The 13,821-nt window shown below is 39.9% G+C and overlaps 2 protein-coding genes across 2 annotated transcripts; both read left to right on the top strand. All coding sequences in view use genetic code 11, as the record gives it.

Moving 5' to 3' along the window:
- Positions 1-3,616: 3,616 nt before the first annotated feature.
- EGR_00064 (hypothetical protein) lies at positions 3,617-8,931 on the top strand (the record flags this gene model as incomplete). Its single annotated transcript, XM_024489313.1, has 5 exons — positions 3,617-3,677; positions 6,450-6,496; positions 7,530-7,641; positions 8,706-8,814; positions 8,880-8,931. 5 exons carry the CDS (start codon positions 3,617-3,619, stop codon positions 8,929-8,931), a joined length of 381 nt encoding a protein of 126 aa, XP_024355991.1.
- A 4,032-nt stretch (positions 8,932-12,963) lies between these two features.
- EGR_00063 (CCR4-NOT transcription complex subunit) lies at positions 12,964-13,638 on the top strand (the record flags this gene model as incomplete). The annotated part of the gene is made up of 1 exon (XM_024489312.1): positions 12,964-13,638. One exon carries the CDS (start codon positions 12,964-12,966, stop codon positions 13,636-13,638), a length of 675 nt encoding a protein of 224 aa, XP_024355990.1.
- Positions 13,639-13,821: the final 183 nt, after the last annotated feature.

Raw genomic sequence — 13,821 nt, 5'->3', positions numbered from 1 at the left:
AGTTGAAAAGTAGTTACCACTGTTCCTGAAGCTGTTTAACGTAGAGACGCAAGAGCCAAGGGTTGGTGCTAGAAGAGCCACAGCTCTAAGTCAATAAAATGCATTTCAGTAACTTACTCAAATATCGTTTTCCGAATCACCACATCGCCATTCAAACACTCCTTTTTAGCAGTTTCAATTCGAGATAATTTATCCAAAGGTTGTTTTTTACCTTTCCAGAGTCTGAAAAAATGTATGTGTTGTCATTGGTCATTTCTCTGTAAACAGGATAATTTGTCCATTTTTGACCATCTTAACTTCATTGCTCATTGATCATTGATTCATTGCTATATATATTACGTCTTCATAATAGTGTTGCACAATTAACCATTTCTCCCTGTAATAAAGCACAAACAATAACAGTTTAGGCAGCATCACTTTTGAAGTTTTGCGTGGCAGGCAAGTTGTCACATTTAAATCTCGTCTCTCACCTCGAGTGTGCATCGACTAGTACTATTCGTGAACCGTTTGTAATGTAACTTTTCTTTACGCTATCTTCATAAAGGCGATTAAGATGTTTGCCCGTGAAAAGGGGGCAGTAAACTCAGGGCCTTATAATTGCATATGGGAAAGAGGTTTCTGCATCCCGTTGTGGCCAGCCCAATCCAGCTGCATTGGTCGCGTGTACTTTAAATTACACCTTTATTCTCTACCCCAATTTGGGGCAAGTGCACGCACTGTTGCAAGGCTTCCTCTGGAAGGACCCTTGCATGCCTCCGATACAAAGCACTTACCAATGTTGGACAAACAAATTACCGAAAAAGCACTGCCGTAATATCATTTATCAAACATATTGTAGTAATTCGGTTTGGATAAAAAATTCTAAATCAGACATTATATCTTCTTGAACAGATCAACACAATTTTTAAGCCATGTACACCCTGAATAAATAAAATTAAATCCCAACATAATACTACATTAAAATTAAAATCAAGGAAACACCGTTGGATCCTTATTGCGAAAATCGACTTTATACGTTACGCCTTTTGGTTAGCTTTTAGAAACTCCAAGAAGGCTCAAAATTATTTATGGGCATCGAAACTGTTATTTAAATCTAAACACATGATTGTTCTCAACTTTGGCTTTTCCTCTTTATGCGTACGCTCCATAGGCTCAAAATCGGACAATTGCATTGTGATCCAGTTTGGTGCCGCATGAAAACATCCATAAGTGACGCGAAGAGATAAGCGTACCAGCGATTGTTGATTATGTTACATCACATTTCTCGGGACAGACAGGCAACAAGAGGGTACAAGGGTACTCCAAAAGGGAGAATTGGTGGAATAGACAGACACTTGGTAGTATCTTGTGTGAACAACTGTTGTGCTATTTTCTGAAGTGTATGTATATATACCCACAAGCTTGAATGTATGTGTATGTGAAGTGATTTCCGACACCAGTTGGTGTTGCCGCTTCGTACAAGCTTGCCGATCATGACTGCTGCTGACTGTGTACACATTTAACTTAGTTTCCCCATTGATGCAAATGACGGACCGTGCTGTGCAGGGCTTTGCCAGGGTGGGGTGGAGTGCAGGCGAGTGAGAGTGGGGGAGGGAGGCGGAATGGGGGAGTGGGGGAGTACAGGAGAAGCAAAAGGAGTGGTGGTTGTTGTTGTTGCCTTCCCGTAGGTATTCTGCCTTCCCTCACGTGCTTCACGCAACCCTCGCTGGGTCCCACTAGTCAAGCTGTTCGTCCACCCGTCCTTTCGTTCGCCATGCGGCGTCCAACCGTGTGCACATGCACATCCGTGTATCTAAGTTGGAACAGCTGTTGCCTTACCTACAGCACCTCATTAAAAACAACCAACTTCTCGTTAATCGAAGGGTTCTTTACCCGGATACATTTGATGGCTCTCTATTGGGTGGCCCCATGCAAAACAATAAGGGTCATATGATTCATATGTTTAGGGGCTCCAAAACACCACAATTCCGGTGTTTTTACCGAAGAGTGAACTCACCCTGATGTTCCGAGGATATGTTATGTATGATTTGCAGCTAAGCCATTGAGATATAACAAAAGGGACACCTAGCAGCTTTCGGGATGACAACGCATGACCAAATAAACACCCAATGCTGCGATGCGTTAGAGAACTGACTGCTCTTGTTTACATACCGAAAAATACACGTGTTTCGAGAGCTTATTTTACTAAACAATATATCGGCCAGAATTGTATTAGTAGCGGACAAATACAAAGCATTTTTGGTCTGTGAATTTTTTTTAAAATCAAATGTAAGAAGGTTTTGTTTACTCATTTATTCACTATCTTCTTGAAATTATTTTTTAACATCTCAGGAGTTTCACACAACCATTTTCCACCGCAAATTTAGGAAGTAAGTCGGAATTGGGTTACTTTTTATCAAGATACTCAAATAAAGTTCATCTTGGAAGCTTAAGTATTCATCGACATCAAAGTAAATACTCAGGAAAGTCTAATCAACTTACGAACGGAATATAGGTGTTTTCAAATGACTAATTAATGGAAATTATGTCTAGATGAATGTAAATAAACCTGTGAATGGGGAGAAAAACCCTTTACGCAGCAATTATTCTGTTTGACACCCGATACATTTCAAGTACAGCAGTATTTTAAGTGATTTCAATTTTCTATTAGATTTATCGTATAAAATGAACGCTATTTATTCGCTAGACGTTATGAGACTTGTGTTAATGTGTAAGCGGGGCCAAGACAGTTTTTATTCAAATCACGCTTAATTGGTTGGGTCTTCATATTAGTGACCTGAAACACTAATCAAACATTTTTGGGTAATCAACGAAGAGAACAATTGCAGACTCTTGGAGGTGAAATCGGCAATGTACTATTTCAACTTCCTAGGTGTATTCTGTTTCCAATTTATTGATTTCTTGTTGGCTGGTGACCTCGATTTTATGCATGATGTCGGCTTCCTTTCCTTACGGCGAAAATGCTTCCCCACACATGAGCAATATTTTTAAATGGTGTTTATTTCTGAAACACTTACCTAAATTTTATTTATCGTTATTATTTTCGACGTGGCGGGACCGGACGGGTTATAATCCCAATGCATATATAAAGCATTACCTGCAGACATTGGTTCAATATTGTCGTTGAGCATTTGATCGTAAATAAACCGTTATTGTTTGAATGAGATGTGCCGAATTCGGATCGCTGAGGTGGTAGAGGTGACTGCTGCTAAGCCAGGGTTTAGCGTCGGGGCTCAAGTCAATACCAATTAGGGTGTGTGTGTGTGTGTGTGTGTGAGTAGTAAATTAGATGAAGGAGCCAACGCAATCGACTACAGAGCTCTCAACCAACTCGAAGAACATCAGACTCCCGAGGCCCTTCATAAGGTTTAGCCTTTTTAGCCTTGTGCTAATCCATAACCAGTCAAGAGAAGCTGATTAAGATCGTTCTGAAATACATTTTCGTAAACACTTTGTTTTCTCACAAAATAATTCATATTTGTGAGTGTGTGGGGTTTATACTAAAAAATGTGTTCACGAATAATATTTCAAAAATGTCACATTGAGCTGTTTTAATAATTTATTATGGGAAATTTAAATAGAAAAATGGGTTATTTTGGTCATAGACTGATGATATATGTTTAAAAATATTTTCGAAAAGAATCTGCTTTACTTTGCAATTGGAAAGTTTATGTCAGGTATGTCAATGGGAAGTTTCAAGTCGACATGACGTAAATGTGCAAAAATACTGTAGCGCAAGCTTTTGACACTTTTAAAGGAGTGTTTTGATATTACCCACGTGGATTTGAAAGTTTGCTTTTGACCCTGTTGTACTGAAGTGAGACAAAGTAATGAAATATCTTGATGAAAGATGTCTCAAAAGTGGATTCTTCAGTACTCCTTAAGGAATATTTGGCTCGCCCTCACTTCTAACCATTAATACTACTAAGTGCAATTGTGTGCATTTATTCCACATGCCGTATTCATATTCTACGCGAATTTCTTCACGAATACGTCATTTTCATTTCACGATGGAAGGGACACAGAAGTCACTGTTAACTACATTTTTCACTAATCAAGACGGTTTCTTAGCACCCGGGCTATGGTCAGTTTTACCACAGCACAAACCCTATTAAAATCTGGACGTAAATAGTTAGTAACGCAAATTGTAGGCATAAATCTACACCATCAATGGGTGGTAAAGTGTAAAAAAACTACAGAGATGACGAAACTGGCATTTTGGAATTTTATATAAAATGACTCCATCTAAATTCATAGTAATCACCTGTTCAATTTCCGATCGAAAGCGAACATACGCGGTAGCCATCCAAATGCGAAATGCTTATTCTTCGCCAAAACTATCAAACTCAAATTGACTAATGCAATCCTTTAGTGAATTTAAAAATTAATTAACATCAATCATAAGGGATAAGCTTGTGCACAACTTGGCACGCCAGTGTTTGAAACGCCTTCCGGTGGGGTGGTTTCCCATCGTTTGATGCGGCGATTCCGCAGAACGGTCGCTTGCATGCGCGTATGTGCCTTCACGTGCACCCAGGCGTTCGCCTTTCCTGCACCTTCCTGTTCCCTTTCCCTGCGCACGCATGAAGCTCGACCAAAGATACCACACTTTCATAGTCAAGAGGAGAGGGAGGCAAGCTAAAAGAAGGGCAGAAGTGGAGAGGAAGAAAAGGAAAGCATAAGTGAGTAGGCGGGAAGAAGGCAAAGAGAGGGGTCAATATTTGCGATCAGCATCTCAGCAGCAGTATGCAAGTGCAGCATTATTAGCTCCCTCAAAATAGCTTAATTTAGTTACATGGTTCAAATGGGCGCAGATATCGCCCTTATCATTCCCCAGCTCAGAACAGCCGATTCGAACTAATCATCTTAAGATTATCCCATCACTTATGGTAAAATCACTAATATTTCTAAGAGGTTTTACAGACCCTTGGCACAAAATTTGAGATGGTTCATTGATAAAAAGTGCATTCGAATGACTGTGGTTGCTAGATTCGACACTTATTAGCAACATTCTACCCCTGCAACCTATCGTGATGAATTTAAAAAGGACTACACATCAATATGGTTTCAGGTCAGTATTTTTTATGGAATCCCAATTTCATATCTGTCATTTTTGGTCAATTGAAACAGCGCTTGGGTCCCCCAAGCGGATCACACACAATAGTTGCGTTTCTTGAAGCGTGACGATATAAAGAGCTCAACCTTAACATCGGTTCTTGCTTAATTAAACTTTTCCATATTAAGAGCAACACACTTATAGAACTGTATCAACTGAGCTTGCACATGTAAACAGGAAACTGAAGTGATGACATGGGAATAACAGGGTGTTAGAGGAGATACGTCTCCAATGCTCAATTCTAAGCTTTGTTTGGCGACTCAAATTCTTGAAAAGTTCTTAGACATGCTTAGCTCCGAAGGTGGTCCGACACAGGCCTCCGGATAAATTCATCTGAAAATCGGAGGTTCATTAAAATGTGTTCATTTCTTTAGGAACAAATAGATGAAGTAGAATGTAAAGCATGCCGTTTTAGAGTGTAGGGGCATCTGCTTTATTTTGCTTACTACTTTGTTTCCACTAATGCTACTGATGCCATCTTGAAGTGCTGCAAAGATATTCTCAACACTAAGAGCAGCAAAAATTTTTGATCCTACACCTTTGTGCTGCATGTTTTTCCATTAAAAATTAAAACGTCTTATTAGTTGCATGGGAATTGGATATTTTACCATTTTCGGCGTTAAAATGGATGTTTGTTGGGACATCTGGGTGTAATCATTGAAATGACTCCCAAATCTTTAACAAAAAATGCTATTGTAGTTTACATATGCAGCATCAAAAGGGGCATTTCCATCGTCTAAGTTCGTCTGTTTGGAATTGGTCGATTCGCCCATGATGGGTGATGTGCTTGGTTGGCACGGCACTAACAGGCTAGGGGTGCAATCGCCCACTGGATGACCCCCATAAAAGACGATTTATAAGGTTTGGGAGGACAGCGACAACACTTGTGGTGCCGCGCTAAACGACACTCGGATTATAAATAAGCACAGCGCCATCCTAGTATTGCAAGGTCATCCTAACAATTAACTTTGTTAGCGCTGCAACTGAATTTGGCCTCAAGAAAGTGTTTCAGTGCTACGTACTGCTAATCCAATTTGATACAGACTCTACATTTTTGAGAGATATGTAATGTGGTGGATAAGTTGGCCAAAACAGTTTACATACAGCCCTGTAATGTCTGCGGTTGGCGTTTTTGTGTAATTTCTTATTGTGCGGTAAATGTGAGTAGCTTGGTTGGGCTTTGCATGGTGTCATAAAACGTCTATAGACAACTGTTTTTTTGCTGTTGATGATTAAATACGGTGTGGTGGCATGAATAGGTCGCATACATTTAGATCGAGAGTGTTAATCACAAATCGTATACCTTACTTCATTGTTTAAATTATTGTTTTAGGCATGGACAATTGTGAAATGGGGCCTGATTTCCTTTCGTACTCCGCGGTATGTTTCTGAAACCTCAATCGTTTTTGAATCATTTTAAGTTTTACCCAGAGAATTTGTCGATAATTCGAAGCACAACCTGAGTCCTTTTGTTTTACTCGTAATAAAAGTTTCTTGGCTGATTGAAACGTCTTGATTTACGAATGGGTGATAATTCGTGCAAAACACAAGGACTCTAAACACTCCAAAATGCTCCCAAAGCAACCTAACCGTTTCACCTTGTGGTCATGAGGACATGCTCCTACCGTGTGACGGAAGAGTGGAGCTGTAGTCCCCCCCAGCCCCCATAGATGATTTGACTGGCCAACAAGGGTCGCGGCGCATACGCAATGGAGGCAGTGTCGGCAGTGCTGCAATTTGTTCGCCCGTCCTTGTGTGCATTTGTTTACGCCCATCGATCTGGACGCACGACTTCTACGTCTTAATTTGGAACACGCGCACGCCCACTGATTGGGCGTCCCAAGGTCAGGCACCAGATTTGCTTCTTCCCTCAAGTGCTGTGCGCGGAGTGCGTTGGTGGGTAGGCTGATTTTGGACAGAAGGCAGCAACTGTTTTTCACACAAGGCAGCCCATGATAGAGTCAAAGGAGGAGGAGACGATATGTCGCCACCACACGCATCACTGCCACTTAGATTTCTCCCACTGATTCCGCACTTTCTTCGCGCATTTATGAGTTCTTTGCCCAAATATCTTCAGACTCTTCTTTCATCCTTCTGTTTTTCCAATCATGAACAGAAGACAATATGTTTTCGTGGAAGGCTTAAATATTAGTTTGCTCCTAAGTGAAGTCCTCTGACATTGAAGAGAAATACTACTTCAGTTGAGGCACATTTGACCCAAACCACCTGCTGCTCTATTCATACCCAGTTATTAAAATGCCCATTAAGTTCATATCGGTAAGCAGGGGATATGCTGACGATTATAACAAATTATGCAAATGAACATTTGCTTCTAAAACAAGCAGAATAGCCTATATAAACACATGCATATTTTCACCCAAATATAAACTGTTACGTTTTGATTTCCTTGTAGTTAAAAGAGCTTAAAGTTGCTTGTATTCACTACTTCAATAAATATATTATTAAGGCATTCTCTCACAGCCCTAGAAGTTTGAGTCGACTTAACGAAGATCTGCTTTTTTATGGTTCGATTTCAGTTTGAATTTTCCAATTACTGACTTCTGCATGAAGCTATGATGTGAAAGCATCAATAAAAAGGTTTTTAAATTTTGGTTTTATGAATTTGTTGTGTTTTCTGGAACACTAATTATACATTTAGTTACAGTCCAAATATCATTTATTTGGCTTTAATATTACTATTCGGCAACATCAATAAGAAAAATTACTCTCAAGTAACATTTGTCGGGTTACATGTTGAAATTCACTTGCAAAAGCATAAATAATCCTATCAAGGAGACTCGCGCCGGCTGATTAATCATGCCTTTTTTGTGCTGTTGCAGGACTGGTGTCAGTCTCTGGACTACTGCGTGCCTGATCGAATTCCCCCGCACCACTTGGGCCCAGTGTCCGGAATGGCCGAGTTAGCACGATCTCAGCAGGGATAAATTCGCTCCCCACCCCTCCTCCCACCCTGGAAGGGTCTGCAGATAACGCCGACAGGGGCACTGATGGAGCGAATCAGCATTGTCAACTCCTCCAGAGTCACTCAAACGTACCCAAATCAACAACAGTAGTAAAAGCAAAAACCACTTTTATTCCCACCAGTAGCCGCCAAGCACAAATCTCCGTTTCGTAAAAGGACAACCACCTCATTGCTTTTCGTGACGTGCTAATGACCCTACTAATATGGCTTTCGGAGTTGCATGTTATCAAGGAACGTTAATACATCTAACACGCATACACACACGAACACAACCTCGCTTCACCTCCAGTTTTGAAAAGTCGCGACAATTTCGCGTTCGCCACCATCTAGTCTGCTGAGGTAGTGTGTGAATCTGTATAGGTACATCCAGAGAGAGGCCTGTGCTTGCTTTCGCTGTCATGGAGAGTGTTCCCCAAAATTACTGGAACTCTGACCTTCTGCATGTCACCTCCCTCCTTTCTGGTCCCTTCTAACTTATTTATTGCATTTGTTTTCTTTCCTCTCCTCCGACCCACACAAGTTATCTAACTGAGAGGGGTTTCAAACACCCCAATCCTTTGATACTCAGTTCCTTCCTTTCCCTTAATTTTGTCTTCTTACACACAGAAACCTCAGATACTTCACAAATACCCATCTTCTCATTGTATTTTCTGCATGTTGCATTCTCTCTCTGTCTTATTCAACTAAGTTATATACCAAATTATTGCGCATATGGGTGAGGAGTCATAAAATAAAGGGATTTTATCAAATGAAGCTCAATATTTTGTAAGCTGTCAACAGTTTACTTCAACAATTTGCATGCCCTTTAACTTATAAATTATTATTTGATTAAAATTACCAATTTAAAGATACACATTTCATTTACCCCTGGGGTAATGTATGCCATATATTTACCCAAGCAACGAATTCTGGCTCTCACAACAATAACAGTTGCTGTGGAGCTAGAGAAAATGATAGGAAAATCAGGATTGAAGTCGTTAAAAAAAATTTCTGATTTTATTTACATCCCTTTATTTTGCAACTATTATATTTGTAAGTAAGCCTATATTCTACCCCAAATAAATTGTTAAAGCATTAAACTGCTTCAAGTCGACACTACAGATGCATTAAAAAAATCGCAAACTAAATCTGGTGGCTAATTCGCTACCTAGCGCCAGATTTTATACAATTAGCTCAAAAAAGTGCTATGTTGTTACATCTTTGGCATGCAAAATACTGTCATGTTTTGCAATTAGCCCTACCTCATGATGGTAGGCAGAATGCGCATTGGTATATTCTTGAGGCTCACCGGTAATAATTCTCAATACGAGTTCTGAAACGACTGCTATTCCGGTTCTACTGGGGGATCATTCTTCCCGATACGTGTACTAATAGGGTTAAGGTAGATTGAATTAGGCGAGCAATGAGTCGCAGTTCTTCGTATTAATCGCAGTTGGAGGAAGAGGTGTATTACACAAGAGAGAGGATGGTTCACCCTATATTTATAGTTAGACTAATGGAATAGATTTAATAAATTACTTTACGTGAGCCAACCCTTTATTAATTTTGCCGATCAGTTGCTTGACTTTTTTCAAAAAAAAGACACCTTTTGAATTTGAGAGAGCTCATACTCTTACTTTTCCATCAACTAATTATTCGGGAAATGATATATTAGACCAAAAGATTTAATAATTTTCGGGTCTTGTCATATTTGGGCTCAAACCACTTTACCTCACCCCTGACAAAATCGCAGCTGAAGTTTTCTGGAACAGATTTGGGTGGCGCGTTAACTCGTAATGTAATTACAAATACAGCCTAATTATCATAATGCTTACGGCTGTTTTATATTCCCAAATAAACAGGTACCACCTAGATTCCGTTGAGATGCACACAGGCCACCGCAACCAAATCTAAGCATTTACGCACTTTTACTTTTGAACTCTGCATTCGATTCCGCGTTTTATTTTTTCAACAGGTGATCGATTGATGATGAAGGTACACAAAAAAAACTTGTTTAAACGAGCCATTGATTGATATGCATGATTTTGGCATCTTTGAACCTATGATAAATCTGAAAAATTTAGTATGACAATATGCGACAACGCATAAATGAAAAGCTGGATTCGTCAAGTATGGGGTTTTTGTATAATGATCACAAGATGAATAGATTACGCATGTAATCAATTGGTTATAAGTGTAATTTTCCCCAGTGAAATTTGTTTTAATTCGTTTTCTACCATATTTGATTAAACCTAAGCATAATATCGACAAAAAGTTTAAAGTTGCTAACTAGTTAACCAACTCTATGAGAAATGGCCACTGCCTATTTACACAGTTGTTTATTTATTGTGAAATAACATTTGTATAATTATGGTTCCAACATAACCTATGAATTTGGTCAAAGTCAGTTGATATTGCACATGGTGTTTTCTCATTATTTTTCTATTAAAATCCGTGACTTCTTTAATGAACTAAAAATAAAAGTGACTTGCGCCACAGTTCTGCAGTCCAAAAGAAGTAGTAAAAATTTTTCATAATTGTGACTGCTTCTATTAAGTATTTTCAGGTCCAGATGTAAACGAATTACTTTTTCTTGGTCTGATTCTTGCGCACATATTCATACTTTTGTGAATGCTTAGTTCGCGCTTACTTCTCGGGTCTGATTTAATTACAGATACTAGTTATTTGGGTTCTACTATGGAAACTGGCACATGGGAATAATCTGCAGTCTCCAAAGCAAGGTGGACCTGTTGAATCATTTTTGGATGGTCATTGCCAACGATGCGTTTTCATATTCATTTTTCATCCATAAAAGTTATCAGTGTTAAATTGTATAGACTACCAGCTATTGGATAACAGCAATTATACCCGAAATTCAATCTGTGTAGTGCCCTAGATCACCCACACTCCGGTTCCAGGATTTACTTTGCAGTGCTCCAAGCACGGTGCTTAGGTGACTTCCGATGTGAAGGAAGTTCATTGAAATCGTTAAAATAAACAAGACTAAGTTAATTACTTTACGAATAGTAAATGACTTAAGCCAAGATCACAATGCAGCTCTCAAATGAACTGTCTGAGGCAGATAATACCTCTAGGGGGAAGGCAGAAATGTGGTCATTAGGAGGGGAGGGTTAGCACAAAAGGTGGAGTTGCTCAGCTGAACAATTAATGGTTCCGCGAGTAAGCGCATTTACCAAACGATTTGTTGTTTGTACAAAGGATTCCTGTTCTTAAAGTACGTGATGGGTCCTTATCCCAGTAATAGAAGGATTTTTGTGCAGTGAAAAAATCTTGCGTAGATATGTGTCAAGAGTGCAGACTCTGATATGGTTACACATTATGATCTTATTTCACTTCTTCCTCTTCATTCATTCGGCCATTCTGAAAGTTCAAACTTCTTTTGGAACTTTATTAATGAAATAGGCTTCCAGTGATGCTGCTACATTTACCGATTTGGGTCCACCGGGAAAATTTTTAAATGCATTTATGCACAATTAAATTCACCATGATGTACAGGAATAAAGATTTGGGTTTCACTTTACAATTTCTTTTTTTAGCTCAATGGTCGTTGGTACTCTTTTCCATAAAGTGGGCTGCAGATGATTACCTTAGCTACCCTAATCCCATCTGTATAATAACATATAGATTTAAACACAACCCTCGCCTATCCAGTTTAAAAGTGCTGCAAAAACCCCTAGAGTGGTATCCGTCTTAATTAATTTAATGTGACAACTCGAAAGGTACGGTATAGTTGAAAAAGATCTTAGAAAATCGCTGGCGTACATTTTATTCATTGGCGTCGAAAATCGGCAGTGGCTTATATTAGTACAATTTTCAATTTCTTGGATTTTGATGCACCATAATCACAGAGAGCCATGTTTCAGGGCTTCTTCAAAGCCCGTATTGCTGAAAGCTAGTCAACATGGAATTATCAAATTATTTTGATGAGAGTATAGATCCATATAACTCTAGCGTATATTTCAATTTCGTCCATAATTCACCATCTCACCCAGCTTAAAACTACGCAATAAGTTAAGTAGTCTGATTAGGTTAAAAGTCATTTAAATAGTGCAAACAAACTAACCAGTTTTAGCATAAATCGTATCTGTCATACTCTTTTGATACTAGTAACTATTTTATCGCAGGTTCCACGACAGGTGTACGGATCGCCGATTGCGCTGCAGACAGATTGTAGCAAATGCAGTGTTTTTACATTTTTATTTGTTTCTCTCCATTATGAGTTAAAAGTTAGCAAAAAGGAGATGTTTTGAGACAGCTATAACTGCATCTCAAGTGGTAAATCTAGTTGGCTTCTTTCAAAAGATTGCACTTTTTCATGGAATCTTGAGCAGAACCTATTTCCGTTAGATGGGTAAGCAACCTAAAACACACCACTTTTCCTATTTGCATGAAAGGTTGTTTGTTTATTTGAATTTGGGAAAGGAAGGGAATTCTCCACCGAGTTTACACGGTCAATTTAAACTTCTGATTAAAAATTAAACGACATATGACAACTCCACTGCAAGACTTAACCGCTTATAATAGGGAAGGGATTATCCGTTGCCAGTTCCATTGTCCGGGGGAACAATGGTTCACTGAGCGTGGTTTGGCGGGTCGAGTCGTGAGCAGTGCAGCCAAACAACGAGCGCTCAATGGTGGCCGAATTTTCTTAGCGCACAGGTGGCGCTCAGAGACGCGCGCGTAAAGAACTAATCAGATCAATTAATTGGATCGATTTTTTCTGCGTCACTCCAACAATGCGATCGATTTGTTCGAAATCGTCACAGACATCTCTCGTTGGGCGCTTAATTTGTCGTCTTCAGGAGCGGAGTGCTCTCGGTTCCGCCGTGTTAAAAAAACACTACTATCGTGAGGCGAGGACATGATGAGTTCCCGAGCGGCTTTCCGAAGTATTCCACAACCGCCAGAGCGCCTATCGAAAAAAATTTGCTTTATTCTGAACAATCTCACTGAACGCAATCTGAAAAACCAAACACATGAACTCATGTCCCAACTGCCTCTACACTTCAATCGCTGGTTGGCTGAATTCATCATAAGCAGAGTTGCAACCGAGTCGAACCTGGTCGATATGTATACCGAATTCGTTTTGCTTGCAACAAACCGTCAGAATAATTTCCGTCCGCTTATTCTTGATTTGCTTACACGAGAGATCGACTTTCTGCTGCGACCCGGCCAACTAAATCCGAACAAGGGGAGATCACTGAAGAATTTTGGGGCTTTTCTTGGCCGCCTTACATTAGCCAAAGGCATAAAGCTTGGAGTTGACCTCAAGTCGCTTATCTACGTGGCCTACAAGAACCGACCCGAATCTCTAGATTATATAGTTCCATTCATCTGTGAGCTGCTAAAGAACATCAAGCACAGCGGTTCCCTCCAACAGCTAGACCCGTGGGTGCGGGAGATTCTGGAGGTGGCCAAGGAACTGCACAACATCACTGACAAACTCCCCATTCAGTTCGAGGTGGAACTTCTCTTCAGCTACCTGGAACGCGACATGAGCGAGATCACTGCAGCCTTCTACTTAAGACGGATCAGATAACAAAGAAGGAGTCAAGAGGGCTAGGCAGAGGCAAACCAAACGCAAATTTTGTGGTGCGAGACGGCGTTGGTGCGTATACGTGTGTGAGAGTGCATCCACGAGAAATTTCCAACAAATCATCCCAATTCCCTTGAACTTCTTTTTACATGCTTCCTGGGCTGAGATTAAAACTCTGTCGGGGGC

The sequence above is a fragment of the Echinococcus granulosus genome (assembly GCF_000524195.1).
Source record: "Echinococcus granulosus chromosome Unknown EG_S00001, whole genome shotgun sequence".
Classification (NCBI taxonomy): Eukaryota; Metazoa; Platyhelminthes; class Cestoda; order Cyclophyllidea; family Taeniidae; genus Echinococcus; species Echinococcus granulosus.
This window is presented reverse-complemented; position numbering and strand designations above follow the sequence as displayed.